At 37.8% G+C, this 27,256-nt stretch overlaps 1 protein-coding gene across 2 annotated transcripts in view; it reads right to left on the bottom strand.

The window, feature by feature from the left end:
* Positions 1-19,424: 19,424 nt before the first annotated feature.
* The window catches only part of LOC149199137 (cysteine synthase-like), a 155,066-nt gene continuing 147,234 nt past the window's right edge, over positions 19,425-27,256 (bottom strand). The window contains exons 5-7 of one of the 2 annotated variants that reach the window (XM_089402312.1): positions 21,753-21,911; positions 19,945-20,138; positions 19,425-19,841 (exon numbers count right to left, since the gene is read on the bottom strand). In XM_089402312.1, coding sequence (XP_089258438.1) covers positions 19,716-19,841; positions 19,945-20,138; positions 21,753-21,911 — 479 coding nt within the window. In that variant the 3' untranslated portion in view covers positions 19,425-19,715. The remainder of the gene's footprint in view (positions 19,842-19,944; positions 20,139-21,752; positions 21,912-27,256) is intronic. The other variant, XM_089402313.1, reaches the window with a different exon arrangement.

Genomic DNA, 27,256 nt, shown 5'->3' with positions numbered 1-27,256 from the left:
CCTACTCCTCAGGTAGAGCACTGAGTAATACAGTTGTCATCTCTCTGTCAGACATGACTTCCCCAAGCTCTTGAAGTTGATCTCTCATTTCAGAAATTCTCATGAATTAGGGAGTTATTCCTTCCTTTGTTATCTTCATCTTATACAATTCATTCCTTAGAGATATTACTTCTCCGATTGTGGATACCGAGAATAGCTCTACTAGCTTATCATAAATTTATTTCGATGTCTCAAATTTGGAGACATAGGGAATGAGAGAGCCTTTGATTGATTCTATAATAATCCTTTAATCTGTTGTCTCATCCTTATTGTACTTGGCTAAGGCTTGAGTTTGTTCCTTAGCATGGATAATGATATTCCCTTTGACATGTTCTAGGAGATCATTCTCCTTGAGAAGTAGATCAGTCCTCTTCTTCCATGCAAGAAAGTTATTGGTACCTACCAATTTATTGATTTTCTTGCAAAAAGACATTGATGTATATTCACAAGGGGACATGTACTTAAATATATTTTGAGATGTGATGGATTTGCTTCCTCCTTGAAGACTTGATGGTTTTCCTTTCTTGGACTTTGATGTTCTTCAAGTTGCCTTCTCCAAGTGGACTTGCTTGATGATGAGATTTGCTTAAAGACTTGTAGCTTGATGTAGGTCATGTTTCAGTCTGCTCTTCTTTATAGGTGCCTTTATGTAAGGTGCTTCTTCTTACTTTGTGGACCATCTTGATGAATGATGGATTGTATACCCTTCTTGTCCTTGAAGTGCTTGAGACTTATAGGCTTGATGCTTCAATTTTGTAGATGCTTCTCCTTGATGAGTGCTCTTGAGTTGCCCTCTCCTTGATGTGTCACCTTTAGCTCTAATACCACGTTGAAGAATCTAGGGCAAAGTAATGTAGTGTGATTATTTGTTACTTGATAACAATTTGTGGAGTCTATTTACTTTTCTTGTTAGCTTAAACTTCTTATTATTATTAATGCATGTGTGTACTTCATCAAACTGTTACCAAAACATAAGAACAAGAACACAAGGTATTGGCTCTCTGCCAGGGCCAAAACCTCTCTTCTCTTGAGAGGAAAACCCTTTAGTGAATTTCTTTTATTGAAGCTTTTATTGATTAATTCCAAATCCTAGAACCCTGACTTAGAATATCCTCCAAGCACAATTCGTGTCATTTCCTCCTTTCTGCACTTTGTTCCCTGGTGTTATGCTCTTGATCTGCGAGAAATTCCAGAATACTAAATATGTGAAGAAATACAACCCAGAACATAGAATAAAATGAGAAAAACAGCGAGTATTTTATTATTCAGAGATGAAACCAATGTTCACTTGCCTCTTCGAGGGGGCAACCTCCAGCAGAGAAGAGCTCGATTACAAAATAAGAATCGATATATCTCAATGGGGAATCTCTAGCCCCTATATAGGATTCATGCATACACTACCATGGGTCATTACCATGGTTCTCGCAATGCCATATATCTAATACCATGGCCCGTTTGCAACCAACTGTGGTCCCTTTCTTAAATGCGGGTCAAGCACTTACAATTATTAATACGGGCTTTATTGACTCTTTAACTATGACTATGACTCGACCCTATTGGGTTTATTACATAAATAAAGGGGTTATGGTTGGACCCTAACATGCCCTCCCCCATCAAAAGCAGCCTTGTCCTCAAGGCTGAAGCTGCAAAAACTGCTGAAGAATAGTGGCGGGTTCCCAGGTCGCATCTTCTCGAGAGGTGTCTTTCCACTTGATGAGGACTTCCTTGATCATGCGGTCGCGCATATGTCTTTCACGAATATCGAGGACCTATTCAGGTTGGAGCCAAAGTGAACCTTCCTCATCCAATTCGGGTAGACTGGTTTGAATTCTACAACTGTTCCCCACCAGAAAATAATTTCGTTCAAATATTTCCAATGAAAATGGGATCTTTGTCGCTTAGAATAATCTTTGGGTTTCCATGTAGCTTTTGAATTCTTTCCATAAATGCAGTAGCAACTGTATTGGCTTTAAATTGATGAGATAATACACAAAAATGTGCTTACCTGGTAAGTCTATCAACTACCACCATGATGACACTCTTTCCTTCAGACTTGGGTAAACCTATGATAAAATCCATTGGGACCTCCTCCCAACATTGACTTGGAATGGCTAAAGGTTGTAATAGACCCAAGGTCTTAACTGTCTCAACTTTATTTTTTTGGAAAACCAAACATTTCGCCACAAACTTTTGAACATTAGATTTAAGGCCTTCCCAAAAAAAATCCTTCTTGACCCTATAGTAAGTTTTTTAAAACCATGAGTGCCCTCCTAAGGGAGAGGTGTGCAATTCCAAAAGAATCTTTTGTTAAAGTTGGGAATTCTTACAAAGATATAAGTTGTCTTTGCACCATAATGAATATTTTTTCCAGCTAAATGTATCAGATGTACTGGGATCTTACTATAACTTTTGAATGAACGTTCACACTTTATCATTCTTCCATTCATCCCTTGCTTCGATTATCCAATCTGGTTGGATAATAGAAATGGCACAAAAAAAATCCTTCCACATCCTCATCCTTTCTTGAGAGTGCATCTGCAACAACATTTTGCTTCCCTTTTTTTAGATGATTTTCTTGGAAATACTGAGATGGGGGTGAATCAGTATTTATTTTCAATTGTTAATTTTACCAGTTAGATCACTTATAATTAGAACATAAAATGAACAATAAGAAGAAATACTTTTATTAATCTAAATTTATCAAGTACAATATTTATGTAGGGCTCCAACCCTGGATGAAGACACCAATCTTCAATTTCCCAGGCTCCAACCTATATTATGCCAAGCACCGATTTGGACATCCCAACACTCCAACCTTGTCAGTTTGAGGCACCAACCTCTAGGGATCCAACCCTATCTCTAGTACAGGCTCCAACCTGGTCTCTTGAGGATTCCTATGTTGATTTGGGGTAGCATCGGATGTGCTATATCCATGAAAATTGGTGGAAAAGACTAAAGCACATGAGATCTCCAAGACCTAGAAATGGTTTGGGCAGATTCTACCATGTTTAAGAGATATTAAAATAATTAATATTTTTAATGGAGTTCCTAAGTCTAAACTTAGGAAAAATAAAATATTAATGGGTATTAATATAAAACTGCGTTAGAAGGTTCCAAAAGACATGGATCAAGCCAAATCTAATCTTAGTTGTTGATTAGAGATGTAATCTTCGTCATTATAGGAAAAGTATAAGAAGAGGCTTGAGGGTCAGTTGGAGAACACACTGAGGGAGACCAGTCAGTTCAATTTCTGGAGCGGGGTTTGCTGAGAAATTTGAACTAGTGGTCTGGATTGCAACAAGAGGTAGCAGGGACAGAACAGAGAGGCAGGAACAGCACCAGAAGATCAACGCAGAGATTAGAGAGGCAGACGCAGAGGCAACAGGATTGCACAATCACTGGAGGGCCTGTGTGGGTGACGCAAAGAGGCCTAGTACTGATGAAGAGAAGCAGAAGCTGACGCAGAGGGTCTGGGAGTTGCACAGAGGCCAACAAGTTTGACACTGAGTCTGGGGGAGGGTGCTGGAGAATTTATCTCTGTTTGGTAAGCTAGTTTGGCACCCAGTTGTACACAAGAAAAGTTGAATAATAAAATCCTCCTCTGATGCACCAGTTTTCTCGCATTGGGTTTTTCCGGGGACAATTGTTCGAAAATATCTGTGTTGATGAGTTTGATTCTTGTGCATGTATTTGTTTTTGTATTATGGTGTGATGTTTGCAACAAAATTTATTTTAATGTTTACTAAAGGGTTTTTGTAAATAACTTATTGGAAAATAAGTAGGTAAAATAAATCAGTTGTTCACATCCTATCCTCTAGGGCTCCAACCCTATCTTCCAAGGCACCAACCTCTAGGGCTCCAACCCTCAGCTTCAATTCATCAAGATAACTTTGATGATTCTTCATAGCTCCTAATATCTTTTTCAACAAGCCCAGTCAATCTCTTCAGCAATGTCTTCTTCAAATCACTTCATCAATGACAACCTTATCTTCTTAGAAGGTATCGCCACTACTCTTCATGTCACCCAAACAAAATCTCCAAGGTCACCTCATGATGGCTTCAATGTATCATGATCTCCAAGGGTGTCTTCAAGACTTTAATTGATTCTTGGTGATGCCTTAAGATGTCTTCAATCAGTTGTCCCAAGAACTGTCTTCAATAGGTGCTCCAAGAGTGTCTTCACAATGTGCTCCAAATCATATTAATGGCATGCTCCTTCAACTGAGGTCTGCTACTCAAGGTTGTCTTCATAAAGCTTCAACAATGAAGGCTTCAATACTTTAGATTTAATCTTCAATCAAACCTCCACAAGTCAAGCTTCACAATAGCTCAGATCTAAGTTTTCACAAGAGACTGCCACCACAGGTCTAAGAGTGTAGCTTGTCTTCACACAAGACTGTGTCCTTACCAAAAATTTGACCCACCACAGTTGTATCCTTCTGATCCTCCACTAGTTAACACCTTCTAGGTCCGATCTTTTGAAATTGAGCTAAAACACTGAGCTATTGGGCTAAGTCCAAAGCAATGTGATTGTCTACTCACCGAGGTGTTAATGTTGACTTGTCTAAGGTCATACTTTAATAAATTTGTCACGGGTTTGAGCCTTAATAGGTCATTGTACTGCTCTTAGAAACAGTCTGAGCCACATAAAATTTGTCCACACAACCAAGCTATCTACTTGTCCAAGGTCTTCAAATGTCACTACCCACAAGTGTTGGACCCTAAAAAAACTGCAATTTCACTGTAAAAACCAATACCATTTTTCTTCAAATCAGGCTTATGAGGTCCGAGTTTATTTGGTGAATGTTCCAAAGTCAACAAGAGAAATTAGAGCTTGTATATGATTGTTCTTTGTCCATGTCCAAGTTGCAAGGGAAATTGTCACAAATCAAGCCCTTGTTCTTCTTCTCAAGTTCAAGTTCCACAGTAGTCTACCGCAGATCCGAGGCACAAAAAAATAACCTTCCACAAGGCTGCAATCCCACAGGTCCAAGGTCAAATATAGGTGATTGTTTACCATCTAAGATATATGTGGTTAAAGTCACTATTCCTGAGGTAAGTTAGCTTGATCTTAAAGAATAACCCAACAGAAAAAGGCCCAAACAATATACTTCCTATTCTTCTTGGCCTTGTCTCTCCCTCTTTCTTCTTATCTGCCTTTTCTCTAAAATATTTCACCAAGATGATGAATGGAAATGAGGTGACTAACCTTATATTTATAGTAATTTCGTCTAGACATGAAGGGACACGTCTATTTGAAGTGAGGCCGACTTGTGTGCCAAAGTGTAGGTCGGCTCACTGTTAGGTGTAATTTTCTTAATCTTAAAAATTCAATATCTCACAAACTACTAGGAGTTTCGAGACAAATAAGGGCTCATTAGAAAGGAAAAAATATACTCTACAAGATGGTATAGGACCCATGTTGATAGGTTTCCTCCAAGATGCCAAAATTTATTTTTCTTTGTAACTATCCTTGAATTTTTTATGTGCAGAAGGTGATTAGGACAGCAAGGCTTTTCTATTGTTTGGGACAACATGGCTTCATCATTGTTTGGCTCAACAATATTATTATGAGTGACATCATGAGTGTATCCAATAATGTCATCATGAGTGTATCCAGCATGAGTGTATCATCTTGTATCCAACTATCCAACAATGTCATCATATACTTGTGCAGTGATAAGTCATAGTGCAGCATAAATTTCCCATTAGGAGAGCTCCAAGGCAGTCTTCCAATCATGTCATCAAGACCATCATCAAGTGCCATCATCAAGTGTAGTCCTTCATATGTCATCAAGGGCTTCTAGATCATCAATCAAGGCATATGATTGACACTTGGCACTTGGCACTTCTTAAGACTTCTTCATTAGTGGCTTGACATATTAATTGATGGCATTCTTATCAAACAAGAGTTATGACATCATCATCTAGAACTAGGCATCTATTGTCTTCAACCTTATCATCTCATTCTAGGGTTTCATGATATTCATTAGGCATCTCAAGGATATTTTCCATCCCGACCAATGCCATATTGACATCAATGACAACCTTCACTAACATATTTTAAAGTCATAACCCAACATCTTTATGACCCATTTTTGTTGCTCTTCTAAAGATAATCTCTGTTCCAAAAAGTATTTAAGACTATCATGATATGTTTTTACCTTGAAGTGTCTTCCCATTAGGTAAGGTTGCCATTGCTTTAGTGCATGAAGTATTGCTAACATTTCATTCTCATAAATAGGTTTGTGTAAATACTTTCCTTTGATTGGACAACTTTCAAAATCAATGGGTCTTTCTTCTTGCATTAAAACAGCACCAATTCCATTTCCTGAGGCATCGCATTCCACAATAAAGGTTTTTGTGAAGTCTGGCATAGCTAAGACCAGTGCTTGGCACATTACCTCTTTAAGATGTTAAGAGGCCTTAGTTGCTTCTGGATTCCAAGAAAACGCATCTTTCTTCAATAATGATGTTAGAGATGCCGCTATTCTCCCATAATTATTTATAAACTTGTGATAAGACCCTGTCAACCCAAGAAATCCTTGAAGATGCTTTATGGTTGTGGGGACTTTCCATTCCTTAATTGCTTTAATTTTGTTAGGGTCTACCTTAACACCCTCCTGAGATACAATATGACCCAAATATTCCACCTCCTGTACTCCAAAGAAACATTTGGAGGTTTTTGCATATAATTGTTTCTCCTCCAACAGTTTGAACACCCTGTCAACATGTTGAACATGATCCTTCCAAGACTTGTTGTAGATTAGTATATCATCAAAAACTACAAACACAAATTTTATAAGGGTGGGTTTGAAAATCGAATTCATCGAACATTGAAATATTAAAGGTGCATTAGTAAGGCCAAAAGGCACGACCAAAAATTCATAATGACCCTCATGAGTTATAAATGTTGTTTTTGGAATGTCTTCGTTTTTCATTCTAATTTGATGATATCTGGAACAAATATCCAACTTGGTTAAGTAAATTTCTAGATTTAATTCATCCAACAATTCATTAATAACAAGAATGGGAAACTTAACTTTAATAGTGAGCTTGTTGAGCTCCCTATAATCCCGACACATGCGCCATGATCCATCCTTCTTGTGCACCAATACTACTGGAGCAGAGAAAGAACTTTGACTAGGTTGAATTATATCAGTGTCTGGGATTTCTACAACCATACGTTCAATTTCACTCTTTTGGGCACACCGATATTTGTTAAGGCCAGATGTTTGGGGGAATACTTCCTGGAATCAAATGAATAGCATGATCATAATCACGAATAGGTGGGAGACCTTTGGGAGTCTCAAATACCTTGGAATGATTGTCCAAGACTTTTTTTAGATCTAGAGAAATATATGATTTTGATGTCTGAACATCTAGTGAGCATAATTGTGCAATTATGCCTCGTTTCTCTTTCTCTAGAAGCTTTGTCATGCCATTAGAGCTGACTATATTTCCCGGTTTCCCTGTGATACCCCTTAATTCAAATTTATTTCCTTCCAAAAAACATTTCAAGAAAAGTTCTTGAAAATTAAAAACTATCGTCCCTAAATATTGTAACCATTGGACTCCTAGTACAACATCAACACCACCCATTGGAAAGGAAATCATTGGACTATTCCATACATATTTCCCCATGGATAGCTTGATATTATGACACTTACCAAAGCAATTTATAGTTCCTCCATTTGCAGCCATTACTTGACACTCTAGCGCTGGTTATAGGAAGCAATTCAATTCCTTAGTTATCTTACAATGAATAAAATTATGGGTACTACCTGAATCAATCAATACTATTACCTTTTTCTTCTTGATATGTCCTTCTATCTTGAGAGTTTGAGGAGTGGTAATTCCTGCCAATGCATTAAAAGATATGGTCAGATTCTTTTCTTCTTTCTCTAGGGTTGGTTCATAGTGTATAACATCTTCTTTTGACGTTTCTTGACCGTTTTCTTCCTCCTCTTCACAATCTATGTAAAAAAAATTCTTCTCAGCACACTTATGACCTATAGTGTATTTGCTACCACAACTATAACAAAGCCCTTTTGCTCATTTTTCTCCAACTGTTGTGGTTTCAACCTTGTAGGTTGTGGAAGGATAGGAGCAGCAACACTTCCATCTTTATAGTTGTGAGTGGTAGACTTCCTTGTTACCATAATTTTGTTTTCCACTTTTCTAGCCACCCTTAATGTCTTCTCCAATGAATCAGGTTCTCAAAGACGAACCTCATGTTGGATGTTATCCTTTAAAGTCCCTATGAAGACATCAATCCTATGCTCCTATGGAATATCATTTACCATGATATTCAATTTTTAGAAGTCCTTAATGTGCTCTCCCATTGAACCCTTTTGTTTGAGGTTTATCAATTCGTTAAAGAAAGTGTTGCTCTTTGTATCCTCATAATGTGCTATCATTTCCTCCGTAGAAATTGACCAAGTGACAAGTGGTTTACAAGAACAAATCAATCGATATCGTACACACTGATTCGATTCTAAATATAAAGATGCAATGCATGCCTTTATTGTGTGTTGCATATTATGAAGATCAAAATATTGCTCCATCTGTAGTATCCATGTTATTAGATCCTTGCCATCAAACTTTCTCATATCAATCTTTGGAATATGGTGGATCTTCAATCCCAAATTAGAGTCTATGAAATCATGATTAACATTCTTTTTATTCTCATCATGAGTTTCATCTAATACATTTTCTCCATTAGGAAGCATTTCTTGTAGCAACTTTGTCAAACCTTCCTTCAAACCTTCCATGTCTGCTTTTAAACCATTCTTCAAATCTTCCATGTTGCCTTTCATTTTTGCTTCTATGTTATCTTTCAAACCTTTCATGTTTGTTTTTAAACCATTCTTCAAACCATCCATCTTAGCTTCCATTTCATGTTTGGTTACTCTTTGTGAAAGCAAAATTTGTTGCACTTAGTCACGTAATTTTGATATATCATGTTGCATTTCTTCCTCTTCTTCATGCGTCATGGTAGAACTTTCGGGTTGCTTACTAGGTGTTTCCATTTTATTTCTACAGATCATCATTTACTAATATTTATGCTTCATTATTCCCTTTGAATCACTTCAAACTAACTTTTCAAACAAAACTTATGCAATTTTTTAAAAAAGACACATTTTTCTTGCTTTGCAGGAGCTCGATATTGAATCTGTTGTATCTTTGTAATTTCGGATCTAAAAGGTCTGAAATTTCGTCTTGTGGTAGCCCTATGAGTCCTCTTTCCAACCCCATAAGTCTGATCGAGATTGTATTCTTCAAAAAAGACTTATGCCCAATCTCCTGCGATGTCCTGATTATAGATTGGTTTAGTAAAGCGAACTTGTACAGCGTGCCATGTGTCATTGTTTTGACTTTCGGACTTGAAAATGATATTCAAACAACTACAGTTCGTCCTCTTTATGTCGCTTTTTACAAAACTCCAATCCGATGCTCAAAGAGAAAGTTATGATAATTTTCCCAAGGTCACCTGTTTGAGATTGAATTCTAGACCCTGCAAAAACCCTAACTTCCTCAAATCATATCTCTAAAACTATAGCGAGCCAATATCTGAAATTTGCACACCAAGTTCACCAAGATTTCGACTCCATGTGGTTTTAATTTCAGCGTTTGAAGCTTTGTAGAAAAAAACTTATTGCGGAAATTCCACAATGAGATGTTTGAAGCAGTGAAACCCTAGAATCCAAAGCTCTGATACCAAATGTTATGCAACCAGCTCACAAAAGAGAAGAAATAGATCAACGACTTCAAAATTAGCGTCTTCGAGAGGGAAACCTCCTTTTCTTGTACGATACATATGACAAGACCTCATTTCTATATATAAGAGTCTAAGGGGTCACAATTATAATCAAATCCTACATAACAATAATATTGTAAGGGCGCAACAATAACAATAGTGGCTTTCTATGGGGCACAATAATAACAATATGGATACTACATGGACACAACAGTACAATAAGGGGGTTGCACTAATAACAATAAGAGCTACACGAGTAGTATAAGGACCTAACATTTCTCTTCTATTAATAACTGCTTGTGAGTGTTTTTTACTTCTTTAGATTAGGATCTTATTTTACTTTGGGTATTAGTGTTCTTCTTCATCAAACAGCTAACAATGCATAAACCATAAAGAGACGAGAGACAAAGAATATAGGCTATCAGCGAAGGCCAAAGGCTCTCACTCTGAGAGGAAAACATGAACAAATTCTTCTTCTTATAGAGATTCCAATTGAGGAATACCAAGACCAAGACCCTTGACCTATATGCCACTCCCAGACCAAGACACAAGTTCCCTTTTCATTGCTTCTCTTTCGTGCCCAAGTCAACACTTCATCCAACTGCTTGTCTTCTTTTTACTTCAGCTATACTTCATATTTTCCGTCCTTGGTTTAGCATTACACTCCTTGTCTCTATTTCAAAAACCCTATCACATGTGTTTGACCAACTTTGACTATTTATCTTCCTCGCTCTAGGAGAATTTCTTCCTTCAACTCAGCTACCCTTAGGCTTGACTTCTTCTTGAATTCAGTCGACTTAGAGGTCTTATATAACGTTGGCTTTTTCTGCAATGAAAACAGTCCCTTTACTTCGCACGTGTGGAGGTTATGTGACCCAAAAATAGACCAAGACCCTTGACCTATATGCCACTCCCAGACCAAGACACAAGTTCCCTTTCATTGCTTCTCTTTCGTGCCCAAGTCAACATTTGATCCAACTGCTTGTCTTCTTTGTACTTCAGCTATACTTCATATTTTCCGTCCTTGGTTCAGCATTACACTCCTTGTCTCTATTTCAAAAACCCTATCACATGTGTTTGACCAACTTTGACCATTTATCTTCCTCGCTCTAGAAGGAGAATTTCTTCCTTCAACTCAACTACCCTTAGGCTTGACTTCTTCTTGAATTCAATCAACTTAGAGGTCTTATATAACTTTGGCTTTTTCTGCAATGAAAACAGTCCCTTTACTTCGCACGTGTGGAGGTTATGTGACCCAAAAACAGTCCAAAACAAGGTTGAAAGACTTCGCTGCTCCTTCCTTCCTTCTTGTTGATTATAGGACTCCTTAATGATGACCTTTGCACTTCTTATCAGCTTCAAACCTTGACCGAATTCTATGCTCTGAAATGTGGACGTACTTCCCTATTATAGTTGTTGTAGCCTCATATTAAATCGACTTGTCATCCAACTAGGTCGACATGTCATAAGAGAGATAATATTATTTCGTTTGAAGCCGACTTGAAGGGAGATGCTTGTGCTTGTCTTGGAGGGTTGTTTATACTTATATAATGACTCATACAAAATGTAACATGCCCAAGAAGGGTTTTTCATACATGAAATTGACTCAATTTGACTTTTATGACTAGATGACCAAACCTAAATGCTCACAATGGGAGACATCACTAAAATAAAATTCCTTGCTTATGAAACTCATGACACAAGCATAATAATAATTTCATTTTCTTTCTTTTCATCAATTACATGTCATTATGAAGGCCGAACCTAGTTACACTTTTCAACACTAGGGACTTACGGCTAGCCTCTAAAGCTAGAAAATTGTTGACGCTGAGGATTTAGAGGTTGGGCCGCTGGCCTAGCGGAGAATGTTGAGCCTAGGAGGCCAAAAAAAATCAAAACCTTGCTCAAAAATTTATTTTGCTTCAAATCTTCAAGTTTTGCAAACTTTCTTCAGTTGTTGGCCCTGCAAAAAAATTGTAGAGGCTAGATCTTACCTTCAAGAGCCTAGATCTAGCTTTATCCAACACTCTTCCTTTGATCTCACCTGCACAAATAAATTTACAATAATCCAAAACCCCAATATATATACAAAAAATTCAAAATTCCAAAACCCCAGAAAACCCCAAGAGTTATAAAATAAAATAATTTACACGTATATTATACAAATTATATTTACAGAATATACAAGTGTACAATGTTTTGAAGAAATTTAGAGAAATAATCTTTTGTAGATTTTTTGAAAATGGCTAGATGCATTTCGAAAAATAAATGCCAAACGACAGTCATAGCAAAGTCATAATACCATATAAAATATTCAGGATCCAAACATAGTCAACTTGTGCCCACAATTTGTGAACTTGGAGCCCAAGGGCTAGGGAACCTGCAAACACTATATAATTTCTCAAGAATAAATCGTTAGAACAACAATGAATCGGATCATCTACAATGAAATAACAATTTAATAAAAATTTAAAGCAGAATATAGAAATGCTTGTACCCAGCACATACCACAAATCAACAGAACAAAGACACAATGAACTGCACCCCAAAGTCTTGTATTATGATTATTAAAAACATTCCCAGCGAGACAGTAGCTTCACATCAGCTTTTACAGCATTACATTAGCCAAAAACCAGATGGCTTGAGATATAAAACAATAGAATATAGATGTAAAAGAGAGAAATTTTAAAGGTCATCCCACAACTAAACTAGTGCCTCTATTCAATTGGGTATTAGAGTCAATTAGGGAGAGAATAAAAAGGGTGGGAGCTTAATTTGTTTCTCTTAGAAACCCTAGTGACTTCTTTCATAGAAGATTTAAGGTCAAAGAATGCATGAAAGCAAGTTCCTTTGATGGATTCTTAAATGAAGAATTTCACATGATCACATGGAAACAAGAGTTCATGAAAAATATTGCACTTATTATATGGCACAAGATAAAACCAAATTCCATAAATTAACATGTAAAATGGAAGAAAAATAGCATTAAAATTACACAACTTGTAACAGTTCTAAATTCGGAAAATTAAGAGATTACTTCTAACATTGCAGACAGTGAAATTTAGGAAAATACCTATTTGTTTTTTTTAATTTGATGCTGATCCTAGGTTGTTATCGTTCCAATTTTGCTTTTGTTACCAAATGACCGAAACCTCCCAGCCAAACTAAGCACAATCCTTGGTACCCAACTCCAAAATACTTCACAATCGAAGTACTCTGGCCCCCGTGCCCAAAATTTTCAAGAACAATTGCTCAAATCTCCAATTCTCAATTCTAATCTCTCGGCTCAGCAATTCAATATTCAGTTCTAAATTTCCCTCTCTGTTCTCCCCTCTCTGATCTCTTTGTGTATGTTATCACAAAACCCAACCCTGATAGGCTGTTGATCAGGAAGACTTTGAGTAACTATTTCAAACCAAACTTTTGGCTGAGGCTTAGCCTCCTCAGCCTAAGAGGGCTCTCTCAAAGTTTAATGATATTAATTAATGATAATATAGATGGCTAACTCTATCTTGGTTTTGTGTGTTTAGGTTGAAAAGATGAAGGCTTGCTACCATTGGGCTATGGAGTCAACAAGTCAATAAATTCAGTGGCCAGGTTTCTTGACATGAAAGCTGAGGTAAATGGCGTTTTCAAACAAAGATAATTCACTCAAGAAAATAGGTCATCACAGTAATTCCATTACTAAAGGAAGTGAGAGCATAGGGTTATGAATTTTGAGTAAAAGTAATGAAACTTTCTGTTAGTAGTTCAAAGATAGTTTACTCACAAAATGCAAAAATACACAGTGATCTCATTTCTAAAGGAAGTGAGAGCACATGGTTGTGAATTCTGAGTAATAGCAATGAGATCTACTGCTAAACACAACAATTCCATTACTAAAGGAAGTCAGAGCATAGGGTTATGAATTCTGAGTGATAGTAATGAAACTTATTGCTATTAGTTCAAAGATAGTTTACTCACAAAATGCAGAAAGACGCAGTGATCTCATTTCTAAAGTAAGTCAGAGCACATGGTTGTGAATTTTGAGTAATAGCAATGAGATCTACTGCAAATGATTCAAAGTAATATATAAATCAAGAAAACATTAACACCATGAGAACTCAAATCTGTTCAAGAAAACCTTCTCTGCATCACTGATTATAGTTCATAGCATAAAGCAGCAACTGGGCCAAAAAGTCTTCAACCCCTTCCTAATTTCACCTCTTGCTTCATAGATAGATTTTACGATTAGGATTCCATGATCCTTCATCAAAAGAATTCAAATTTCTATGATTGACACCTATTCTAACCATAAAATAGATTATTAATTACAAAAGACAGCTAACCAACAGTCCTAGAGTCCTAACACAATTAGGAGTACAACTCCTTTTATGATAGTAACAACCTAAACTATGAATTAAATTTGATATTTGGCAGTTGCTCCTCCTTAAATTCAACCTTGGTGATGTCCATAACCCTCCTGCTGGCCTTCAATAGCTTCTCCTTCATCTGCCCTGAAAACCAGGAAACTATCCCCTGCTCTGTTCTGGCTGAAAAATAGGTGTTGGGACAGCTTTTTTCTCTTCATCAAAAATGTAATTTGCAAAATTGAAGGAGGCTTTTCTAGACCTCTCGGTGCTGAACAAAAACCTCTCTTGGTTTTTTGCAATACCTTTCCTACTGCCCAGAAACTGTCTTTGAATATCAGGTGTCAACTAGAAAATTCTAATTTCTCAAAAACTACTCCTACAGCAGTTTCGTAGCGCAAGTTGAGTCATCATCTTCTCCCAGCTCATAATGAATTTGAAGAAACTAAAAGAGGTTTTTGTAGTTTAGTATGTTAGGAATAAAAACCTCTTTCACTTTTCAGAGATGAGTTTTAAACAATGTTCCACCAAGGTTCTGGGACGAGGGGCGAAGGAGCGAGGAGGCGCGGGAGCGGCCTATGTAAAAGCTCCCCACCATTTTTTAGGAAACGTGGGGGAGCTTCAGGGTCTTAAAAACTTATAAATATAAAATATAATTTATTAATTGAGTCCACTATGACAATTGGGTTTGAATTGAAAAGCTGCAAAGCATGATCATTGATATGAATATCATTATCTGAATTTCTAATATCATATAAATTTAAAATTCTAATTTATAATCATACATCATAAACTAAACAATCTATTACAAAATTCACCAAACCAAACCAAACCACTTAAACTAAACAATATATTACAAAATTCAATCACAATTTTACCCATAACAATCAAATCTAATGTTTTCTTTTAGCCCTGCAAGAACAACTTTATAAAGCACGGTGTGAAATTAAGGATGAGCCACTTAGCAATACATTTTTTCTCACAAGCCACGGCAATCTTCCCTCGAAATCCTTAGCTTCTTAGGGATTAAAGGCCATGCGATCTGAGTGGGTGTTGCTTCAAACTTTCAAGAACAGCTGCTGCTTAATAGCATAATTATATTCATTTCAAATCTCCAGAGATCTCAACAATTCTACTAAACCAGACACATATATTAAGTCAGCGACAAAAATCGATGTATCTATAAAGTCATCAAAAATACAAATATAATGCTGAGAAGGGAGCGTCTTCAGTCAACCACTTTCTTCCAACATGTATATACATTCTATATGAAAATTCCGTACACCATTTCATCAAACGAATACGCACGTCCTAGAGTTTATGTATATATATTTGAAGTGATTAAAATATGGTGTTTTCCAGCGATATAGGAATGCAAGTGACGTTATTTAAAGAATCAAATATGCACATCCTAGAGTTTATGTATATATATTTGGAGTGATTAAAATACGGTGTTTTCCAGCGATATAGGAATGCGAGTGGCGTTATTTAAAGAATATGAGGGTGGTGCGTGTACTTATACCTTGGAGACTCTAGTATCTAGAAATATTAACAATTATATTACTTATTAGTGACAGGGTTGAGCCGTTTCTTCATCCTGCAACAAAACGTGCTCTACATATGTGAGATCAGGATATGACTTGATGTTGGAATCTTACACCCTGTCATATTATCAACCTCCAAAACGTTAGCAGTGGAAGATGTAGACGGGAAACGACCCCCCTCGTCCCCCTTTTCGGAAACGCCCCCTCAAGAAAGGGAAATGACCCCCTGGCATGTCCCCTTGAGTTTCCTCATTTTTGAGAGCATGGGGAAACATCCCCTACTCGTCCCCAAGTCCCCGGAGTGCGGGGGAGCGAGGAAACTAGACCCCTAGGGGGGGGCGAGTCCCCGTGGAACACTGGTTTTAAATTGCTCAAAAAACCTCCTAGGAGTTGACTACTTAAAACAGTTTTTCTGCTGAAAAAAACTGCTTCAGTGATTTCATAGCGCATGTAGTGTATTTTCAGAGTTTTGCACTACGAAAACTCCTAGACAGTTTCGTAGCGCATTCAAATTTTAAAATGACCAAATACATGACACTTTTGGAATGATGTGGGATCCATAATGGGTAAAACCAGGTTGTTGACCTTTATTTGATAATGGAAACAAGACTTTGACTCTATGACTTAGACTCTAAACAGAACATAAAAAAGACTTGACCATGACAACATAAAAACTTTAGAACCATACCTCTACAGTGATAACAGTGTACATGGATAAATAAGTTTTCTTAGGTGGTCATCGTCTCATCCACCGCCCTCCCATATTTTTATTTTCTTAGTCATGTATTTACGTGTAACCTCCAAGTGCTTATTCGTATAAGTGAATATATATTTAGAAGGTGGTTGCTATGTTAAATACATAACTTAAATTTTACATTTTTAATTATATTATTTAAATACAATGAATAGTTATAACTAGGTATATTATCAAATGTTTGTTACATTAAATAATTATTCTTAACTTTTAACATTTTAATTATAATATTTAAATTAAAATGAATATTTATACATATTTACATTAATAATTATAATATTTAAATTAAAATGAATATTTATACATATTTACATTAATAGGATCGGAGGCGTAAATTTTATTTAATAACTTTATAATTACGAAAATCTTTTAATATATATATTTTGAGTGTGTCGAATTTCAGGCAATATTTCCCTTCTTAATGATTTTAGGTACTTAATCCCTTTATCCTTCGTTTAAACATCTTTCGTAATTATTTAATAAGTATATTAGTGTAAGACATGCAATGTATGCATATGTAGTTATAATATGCATCTACCGTATGTTTACTAATACCTTTTTGCTTATAAATCCAAAATGGGTCATTACACAATCCAAGCAAATCACATATCAATCCATACAATAGTCTTTCAATGCAAAAATATCCTCCCATAGGGAATTCGCACCATGATTCATCCATTGTATCTGAGATAAAAAGAGAGAACATCTAGTGTGCACTCACTCAAGAGAAGGGAGATGAGTCTGTGTGAAGATGACCCAATGAAAATGACTTCCCTCTATTTATATGAAGGCGACCAAGTCATTTTTCATTCATGTACAATAAAAAATCCCTATAAGTTTGTTTCAAGTGTTCAACTAGGCTAATAGGTCACAAAACGACCTAAAGATAGCATTACAAATGACAAATCATAAGAAAAAAGACATAAATCCTCCACATGTGTGGGATGAAAGGCTCTCCAACATGATGTCATCCTCCAAGAATGGGCATCTCCACCAAGCAAGTGATAAAATGGGTCCAAGAATGCTACTCACTCCAAGGGATACCATTAAAATGCATGGACACATCTCCACCAAGATGTCATCATCAAAAAGGCTCACGTCACCCTCGTAGGGGATGCATGGGTGATATGGCAATCCTATAATCAAGTGTTAGCATCAAGATAAGGTGTGTTATCCCTCCCAAACCATATCAAGTGGTCACCATTATAATCTGGTGTGTGAAAAATGGAAATGCCCATCAAGCAAGTTCAACACTAGCCTAGGGGCGTCCTAGGTTCATTTGGGCATATCATCAATCAAGCCAATGCCTTGGATTTTTAGCTCAGGGTTTTAACATCTAGATGTGTAACAAGGGGCATAAAACCATTGTGGAGGCTTCTCAAAACCCAATGCTCATCTCAAGATGGCCAACATTGCGGCTATAGAGTTATATATGCTCTCAAAGATGGGCTAGATGTCCTCTTCACTGAGATGGAAATGTGTCAAGCCATCCCTTAAGAGATCTTTGTTGCATGAGTGATGAACCACCTTAAACATACTCAGAAGATCAAGTGAGATCAACATCATTAGTGACAAAAACCATTAAAGCATCAAAATGGACCATATTAAATGTTAGGGGCACAAAAATACTTCTCACAAACTTTTTCTTCAAATGTTTTTCTACCTCATGATTTGTAAGCACTTTACCACACATATGCAGGAATGACTATACAATTAACCTTAGCAGGTACTTCGAATAGGGGAAGAGCATTTCATAGGCAGGCCCATCAATCCATATATGCATGCGATACATGCAGTCAGGAATGGGAAAGATTTCAAGGAAGATGGTCATAACCATGGTGCTGGCTAAAAGAGGTCCAACCTCTTGAATTTAATGATAATAAGAGGGATAAATCGTGGAGGCATGAGTTACCCCTTTCCTCAGCCTGCCTTTTCCACCACTCTAGTGGCCCTTTCACTTTAATGATTTATTTTCCTTTTTTGCATAGCTTAGGTGACCCAACTTGCTTTATGCTTTTTCAATACCTCTTCAAGATGTAGTAGCTTATTGCTCATTAGGGTTGGGGCATCATAAGTTTGTTTATTTAGATAGAGCATGGAATGCTTAGGAACTAGGTGATGGCTAATGAGGGGGGTATAGCTCATACTAAGCTTTTGCCCATGTGTTTATTCAATCTCCCAACCATCTTTTGCATTTTTCATTTTCTTGGATTTGTGGCTTCATATGTTTTATTTTTCTTTCAGCTGTGTCTATCTTTCTTTCAGCTGCATCAATTTCTTAGGACAAATTTTGTAGGTCTTCACTTATAGATGAGGATATAAGGTGCAATTCCCAATGACCAATGATAATCAACTAAAAGAATGGAAGTGGGCATAAGGGAAACATAATAGGTGGTAAGTATAAACTACCTTGGGCACACTATATTGATTAGTGCCCTTCCTAATAGTGCAAGAAAAGGGCCACAGGGGGAAGTCACACTAGACTAGGGGTAAAGGACAATTTCCCAGGTGAAGAATGGAATCATCCAGCTCGACCTGTGATCCATATTAGCATGCCCCAGACATTAAATGAAAGCACATGATCACCGAAATGATTAGTGTGCTTTCTGATAGATGACCCACCCACCTTCAAGAAGTATGTCAGATTGGAGAGAGAATTGACCGAAGCATAGGTGCAGAGCTCTAAGTAAAGCTATTTGTGAACCATCTTAGGACTGCTAGTTGTCTAGCTGACCAACCAATGGGGAGAAAAACGTTCTCCTAGGGGTTACCCACTTTTGGTGGATAACAATTACTATTCAAATTTTTACATATTTGTATACCTAGATGTACATATTTTTAGTTTCCATTTTAAAAGTAAATCATTATGCTTTGATAGGCTATTTCTTAAATAATATGACAGCAAAACCTTCTTTATATATTCCATTATGATTGTGTCAGTTAGATGCCATGGACAGACTGTCCACTGCAGCCATCCATACTGCTTTTTAACTGTTATAATAGATAAAAATATAAAATATATGCTACTGTATATTATACACACACTCAACTGTAGTAATCTGCAATGTTTTAAGGTTAGAACGGACTAAAAGGTAAAAAATGTGCCACTCTATATGCACGCACTCGAGATGCATGCATGTAAGCTCACATACAAGTTCGTTTGTCTTGTTTAATCGATCAAAAGAGGTATCTGCTATGCTATGCCCATCTTTACTCTATCTCTTGACAATGTAGTTAACACCACTGTTTCAGAATGCCAAAATCTTTTCTCAAAAGCTCATGTTACTACACTCTTCTCTAATGGAAGAAAACAGCTCTGTGCTCAAATACCGTTCTCCGGCACTTGGAAGAATTGTTGTTATCAACTTACCGGCATTCTCTGCTCGTTTTCCAACCTGAAATAAAATTTATTCCAATAAAATACAAAATTCAAATTCTATAATGAAAACAAAGAGACTACTGAACATGAATTACTGTTAAGTCATAAGTATTACTTACTTTTAAAGCAGCTGCAAATGCTGCACCTGATGATATGCCTACAAGCAACCCTTCCTCTCTAGCAATCTTTCTTGCATAAAGCATTGCCTCCTCTGATGAAACTGTAATAATCTCATCAATCACAGACCTGTCCAGATTGTCTGGTATAAATCCAGGTGAAATACCTTGTATCTTGTGACATCCTGTCTGCCCACCTATGAACCCATTATAAACAATTGAACAAACATTTGTTGTTATAACTCCCTTCCAGACATTTTGACACGTGAGGGCAAAATGAACTAGGTAATTTCATAACTGAGAGATTGAACCAGAGAAATAAAAACTTTAAAACATGGCATTTTATTCAACTTTTGACAGAATCCTACCACTGAATTTTATCTTTGATCACTCTACAAACTATTTTATCTCTAATCAATCCACGCTCTAGTTCTGCTAAGAAAACACCTTGTTCTATTTTTGTTAATGAAGATGAGGATAAGGATTATAAGAAATGTAATAGTACTTGTCATTAATTCATGTTTTATTTCATTTTCAGCACATATAGCCACATATAAAAGCTGATTTTGGATGTAAAGCCTCATGTATAAAAGTCGATTTTCAAATCTTAGGATCAAAGAATACTTGATCAAGTGGAAGGACTTACCGGAAGAAGCTTCTTGGGAGACAAAGGCGTTTAGTCAACAACACCCGTCGTTACGTATGCTTTGAGGACAAAACATCTTTTGAAAAGGAAGGCAATGTTATGTAAATTAATTAAAGTCTGTAATTAACTAAAAAGCAAAGGGCATGATCATAGATCATGTCTGTTGTCGCACAGAATGTCTAAGCACTAGACAGGTGAAGCAGATTGGTTCACAGGTCAAGAACCTATATGCTCTTAACGTTCAAGATGCATGCAAAGCCTCGAGCAGCAAGGCAACTGATGGAACTAGTTTTAGTGAAAGAAAAAAAAGGTCATCGCAGTTAGTTAATTAAAGAATATGCAAATAAACAATATTTATGGTTCAAAATATCAGAGAATGAGAATCACATAAGAATTGCAACATGTTATTTTTCCCCTCAAGTCTCAAAAACTTACAAAAATAAGGGGCTAGATAGCAAGGATCTGTATGCAGCTTTAATTTTGCATTTTGAATCATCTATGAGAATTAATATAGATTGAGCTTTCCTTCTAAAAGGTCATTTATGTCTCTCATTCATTTTTTTCTTGATAATGCACTATTAACTTATTTGTAAAAAATACATACATACATATATACATACATATATATATATATATATATATATATATATATATGACGTTTCACCCGACATTTCCATTTTCTAGGGATCGCATTTCCAGCCGTACCCATCTCAAAAACTTCCAGACGTTATGGTGTTTCATGCAACTTAGCTAATCATTCGATGACCACAAGCTTTGCTTAACAGACAAAATATACTGGTTCATTTTGTAGCCATGGGACATTCTACTAAAACAGAGACCAAAAATACAAGAATCTTTCCTCTCCTATGTTGTTTCAGCTCTGTAATCATTCTGCAAATTTGTCAGCAATGCATCTTAGATCCTATAAAGCAACTTGTTACATTTTCATTAAGCATTTTGCTGGGAAACATAGGACCATTTTTCAAGAATTGCTGAATGCTTCAAATTTTTAACAAAAAACAATAAATGCAGAGAATTTGAGGCTCTCATCATGTGTGGCAGATCAGTTCTCTTACAGTGATTAACAATATTACTTCAATACATCTGTAAACATAGGTTCTAATTTTGTGCAAAATCTTAAAAGCAAGGATTTAGTGTATCTTACTCGAAAGTACAGGGTTCTCTAAAGCTTCAACGCAAATGACTTTAATAGATGGGTTTTTCATCTTCAAATATCGCCCAACCCCTGTTATAGTTCCTCCTGTTCCAGAACCTGAAACAAATATGTCCAATTTGCCTGCTGTATCTTGCCAAATCTCGGGACCTGAAATATAGTGTGAAATTGGATAACTAACCATATAAATCATGAAGTAAAATCCTAAAATCTGTAGAGAAGTAGTTAGTGTTTAAATGACTTTGTGGCTGCTCAGGAATTGCTTGAATGCTTGGATCCAAACAAAACAAAACAAAAAACTTGTGTGGATATTTTGGTCTTTGATATTCTTTTTTGGGAATATTTTTCTGTTCTTTGAAGAATATTGATCCATGTTGATTGGAAATGTTTCCAATAAAGTTGATTGGAAATGTTTTCAATAACTAAGGGATAATTAGATAATTCTTATATAAATCCTAATAATATCCCTGAATATTATCCAACTTAAATGAATTAAGGCATTCCTTGGAGAAGAAGCCATTCCTATAAAAAATCAACCTCCAAACAAATACAAATGTGTATTAATATATCAGCACCTACTCTCAGATGCAGAAAGAAGGAACCATTGATACGAGTCTAGGAAATATTTGCTTGAGCATCCAGTTAATCAAACCAACCATAATGTGGAAACCTGTACCCTGTAAAAAGTATTTTAAGTCCCTTGTGTTGATTTTATATCTACCACTTCCATTTTTCTCCCCTTTGATTTTAGTTGCACAAAACTTTAAAGTGTTGAGTATGTTGTCATTGATGTCAAAGCGGAGCAGCAGGAGAAGGATGCTGTCATTGATGTCCTCGGTGTGCAGGCTGTCAAGAATGAGATGATGCAGAGTTGAAACCCTTGCTCTAGGGTTTCGCCTCCTTGGAAGCTGAGCACACCCCGCAGTTGAAGTTTTTGATGATGCAGATTGTCGATTGTAACTTGGATACTCTAACCATCGGATTCTCTTCGTCATGCTGATTCCAGTGGTATGTAGAGCATCCTGTGGGCCTTCACAGTTTAAGAGAAACACTCAATCAAAGTTGGTACACCCAACCAGTGGTTAAATAACCCATAGTGTGATGACATGGCAATTCATCACTGGTTCATGGGCATAGCAGAATTTCACAATGAGTGGAGGACTAGTTATTAAAAGAATTTTTCTTATTATGGAAGAAATTTCATATATTACTTTTGGATCGATGTTTTAGCATAAGGATGTTTGTCAAAATCTATTAATAAGCATGTGAGGGTGTTTTTGCCTCCAAGAAATTTGAAATTCAAATTCAAATTTCCCTCTTAAATACTGAAGTCAGCTGCCCATTTTGGTACCTTCCAAAATTATATAAGTGATCTTATTTTACTTCTAATTGGATAAATTGGGGCACTCGGATCCTTCAGAAATTGCTTGCAGCTAGGAGTTGGAAAGAGGGTTTTGGTCATTGTTTTTATTTGCTTGAAAAGGGTTTCGCTTGTGTAATTTTTGTAGGTGATTTCATTTGCAGCCCTGATCCTTGAGAGGCATATACTATTTGCATACTTCTAAAATTTGTGGTGTGGCTCAGTTTGGTAGCTTGGACCTGTTCTGGATAGGGTCCCTTTGGTCATCTCTTGAAACAGCATTTCAATACTTTTGAGGCATGGCAAATCTGAGTATTAGAGCAAGTTGGAAGTGGCATGAATAATGCTCATTTCAAGGAAGCTCGGCCTCTCTTTTGGCAATTTCAGTCATCTGATGTGATAACTCCCTACTCCATAAGTTTGAGATCCCTTAGCATTGTTGATTTTGGGTAGCATCAGATGTGCTCTAGCTCCGAAATTTTGTGGAGGGGTTAGAATACATGAAATCTCAAGAACCCAGAAATCATTTGGAGAAATTCCACCTAGATGATGACCTATTAAAATAATTAATATTTTTAATGGGTTCCTAAGTCTAAACTTAGGAAAATAAAAATATTAATGGGTATTAATATGAATTTGGGTGAGAAACTTCTAAATGACTAGGATCAAGTCTGTTTTAATCTTAGTAGTTGATTAGGGACTTAATCTTGGTCGTTGATTCATCAACAGGAAAAGTATAAGAGGAGGCTTGAGGATCAGTTGGAGATACACTTGAGAGATCAAAGAGTTCGATTTTTCTGGGGCATGGTTTGCTGAGAAATTCGAGCTAGTGATCTGAGTTGCAGTGAGAGGGGCAGTTCGGTAGAGGGACTTCAGTCCAAGGTCGAGAATACATAGCAGAGAGGCAGAGCAACACTAGGAGAGACAGTGCAGCTCCAGAAAGGGTAATGCAGAACCCAGAGGGGTTGACGCAGTCATTTAGAGGTAGTGTTGGGGTTTCTATGAGGCGGAGAGAGCAACAGTTCAGCATATCGATTTCTGAGCAAGGGAGGCTCACTGGGAGGGTGACACAGCTCCTAGAGGAGGTGACGTAGTTCCAACGCAGAGTTTGGAGCAGCCATCGCTGCCAAGCACTGGGAACAACATTGTCATCTATGGGGTTTGATCATCCAGTTGCTAGATTTGCCAAAATATTTGTCCCCGGATAGAAGTACTTTTGCCAAGTTCATTCTCTGTTGGGTGAGCCAGATTTAGCACCCTAGTTGTATTCGGAAATCTTCTTAATACTACAAACCCTCTATATGTTGCACCGGTTTTCCCGAATTGGGTTTTTCTGGGGACGATTGTCCAAAAACAACGGTGTCCCTTGTGTGATCGTCTCATTTTATTTCAGTTCATGATTTGTATGTATATGTAGTCTGCAATAGTGTTTTCATCGTTGTTTAAATAATTAAATAACTTGTTGAGTGTAAAGAACAAGTAGGAGATCCTCCCCTCCAAATACCTTGGCGCTCCCCTCACAGCATCAGCCATCAAGCAGCCCACGTGGCGCTCCCTCCTTGAGAAACTTGATTCCCGCCTCAACCTCTGGACTTATAGATCTCTAAACTTAGCCAGTAGGGTGGTACTCATTAAGTCTGTCCTTCAGGCAATGCCTCTGTACCTGTTCTCTATCCTTGCTGCGCCAAAGTGGGTACTAAAAAACATAAAGAACCTTCAGCGTAACTTTCTATGGAGCAGCTCGGCTACCAATCACAAATGGGCCCTGGTTAAATGGACCACTGTATGCATGGCCAAAGATAAGGGAGGCATAGGGCTGAGGGACCCGGAGTATAGCAATTCCATTATGAATGCCAAGATCTGGTGGCATTGGATCACTAACCCAGATAAGCCCTGGGTCAAAATTTGGACAGCCAAATATGCTGGCAACAGACCTCAAGAAGAACTCATCAGGTTTACCCCTACCGAAAAGGGATCGCTAATATGGAATGCGGCCAAACAACACTATCAGCTAATTCAACAGCACAGCTTTTGGGAAATCAGGAATGGACGCACGGCAAGATTCTGGACAGATGCCTGGAACCAAATGCCCAAACTCACAAGTGTTCTTCACCCTACTCTGATACCAGATAGGCAGGAGCAGCAGCAGGAAAAAGTACAACAATTTTGGACGCAGGAGATGGAGCATGGATTCAGAAAATGGAAACAGAGCAACCAAATTCTCAACAACACAGATGCTCGGAAGGAAGAAGAGTTGGGGACAGAGTTAAGGAAAAGAAGCATAAGGCAGGATGACGGCGAGGATATCCTCAGATGGGGATACCAACCCAAGGGGACCTACACTACCTCAGAAGCCTACAAGGTGATATGCAACTTCCCCACTCCACCAGACCCTTTATGGAGCAAAATATGGGAGCTCAGATGCTGGCCAAAAATCTCCTACTTTCTCTGGCTGGTAGGACATAAAAAAATTCTCACATGGGATAAACTCAGAAAACGAAACTTTCATGGTCCCTCTGTTTGTTACAACTGCTTTCAAAGTGAAGAAACTCTTCAACACCTCCTGGATGCTTGTCCTCTCGCCAATCAACTTTGGGATAAGGTCAGCTTCAGATGCCAAAAAAGATGCAGAGGGGAAAATGACATCATCAACTCCATAAGACAATGGCCAAAGCACCCCTACAAAAGCGAGATCCTCAACCATTTATGGAGCATCATCCCGGGGATTGTCTTATGGAACGTTTGGAAGGAAAGAAACAAACGTATATTTAAAAACAAACGCTCTCCTATTGAAGAAATCTGGAACAGGATACACAGGAATCTCCAAGAAACAATGTCGCTTCAATCGTGGACTAAGGAAGATCTCCCAACCACAAACAATGAAAAAAGCATTATGGACAATTGGCAGCTGCAGTTACCTCAAGAAACGCTCAAGAATAGCCCATCTAATAGCAACTTCAAGGACAACTGCCATTGGAAAGCCCCCCCTAAAAACTCATATAAACTTAATTTTGATGGGGCTTCCAAAGGTAATCCAGGCGCAGCTGGATTTGGTGGCATATTGAGGAACCATGAAGGTACTCCTATGCAGATATACTTTGGGAATATGGGGTGGGATACCAACAACTCAGCAGAGCTAGAAGGGCTTTGGCAAGGTCTCCTGCAAGCCTGGAATCTCAATCTTCAACCCCTGATTGTAGAAGGCGACTCACAGATTCTTATCAACATGGCCACTCGCATACAGAACGGCTCGCAAGCAAGGAAAGTAGCACCCAGTTGGAGACTAGAAGCGAGACTAAATGAAATTGCACAAAAGCTGAGCAATAATAGAGCCATCTCCTTCAATCATACTAAAAGAGAGGGCAACAAAATAGCTGATCTCCTGGCCAACATTGGGGTAGAGACCGAACATATCCTCCTATTCGGAAACATGAACATCATTCCTAACATGCATCAGCTCCAGGAATGTGAAAGCCTGATCCAAGGAGAGGCCGCGTCCCCGGATGCGGGTGTCAACATGCCAGGCAGTGAGGAGCCACATGCCCAACATGTGCCAACTCGTGATCGCCAAGGGAGTTTAATGCCCCTCGCCGCCGAGGAGTTAAGACGGGAGGCGCAGAGCAGAAACCTTAATGAGGACGCAGGGTACGATGGCGAGCTTGCAGAGAGCAATCAAAGCGGGCAAAATTCGAGGGAATGTCTGTTGTTTTAAGAATGAGGGAATGTTGCAGTATTGGACTCAGAGTGCAGAGCAAGCAGCTCAGATCTCTGAGGGAAACTATCTCTTTAAAGTTTCTGTTCCTGAGGGGAGCGACGGCATTCATATTGACAAAGAAAACTTCATGCTTGTTTATCCGGGGTATCGCTGCTTCTGTGAGGTTGAGCTCTGCTGCGGAACAGTTTGGGGAGGGAACTCAGTTGGGGGACAATTCAATCACGACAAGCCCTCAAGCATTGTTCTGTTACAAGCTGTTGGCGTCGCTGCAACCATGGTGCGCCCCCGGGAAAGGATGCCATGTAGAAGAGGTTCTGGGCGAGGAGGGTCTTCACGCCACCCTGCGGCGAATGCCCACCATCACTGTTGTTGCTGCTACTGCCATAGAAGGGCGGGAGCCACTTCTATACAGGCCAGTCA

This window comes from Pinus tabuliformis, chromosome 2_1, assembly GCF_031772625.1.
Source record: "Pinus tabuliformis cultivar Carrire ecotype Pingquan chromosome 2_1, CPIR1, whole genome shotgun sequence".
Classification (NCBI taxonomy): domain Eukaryota; kingdom Viridiplantae; phylum Streptophyta; class Pinopsida; order Pinales; family Pinaceae; genus Pinus; species Pinus tabuliformis.
The sequence above is the reverse complement of the archived record's forward strand: the minus strand, read 5'-3'. Positions and strand labels throughout refer to the sequence as shown.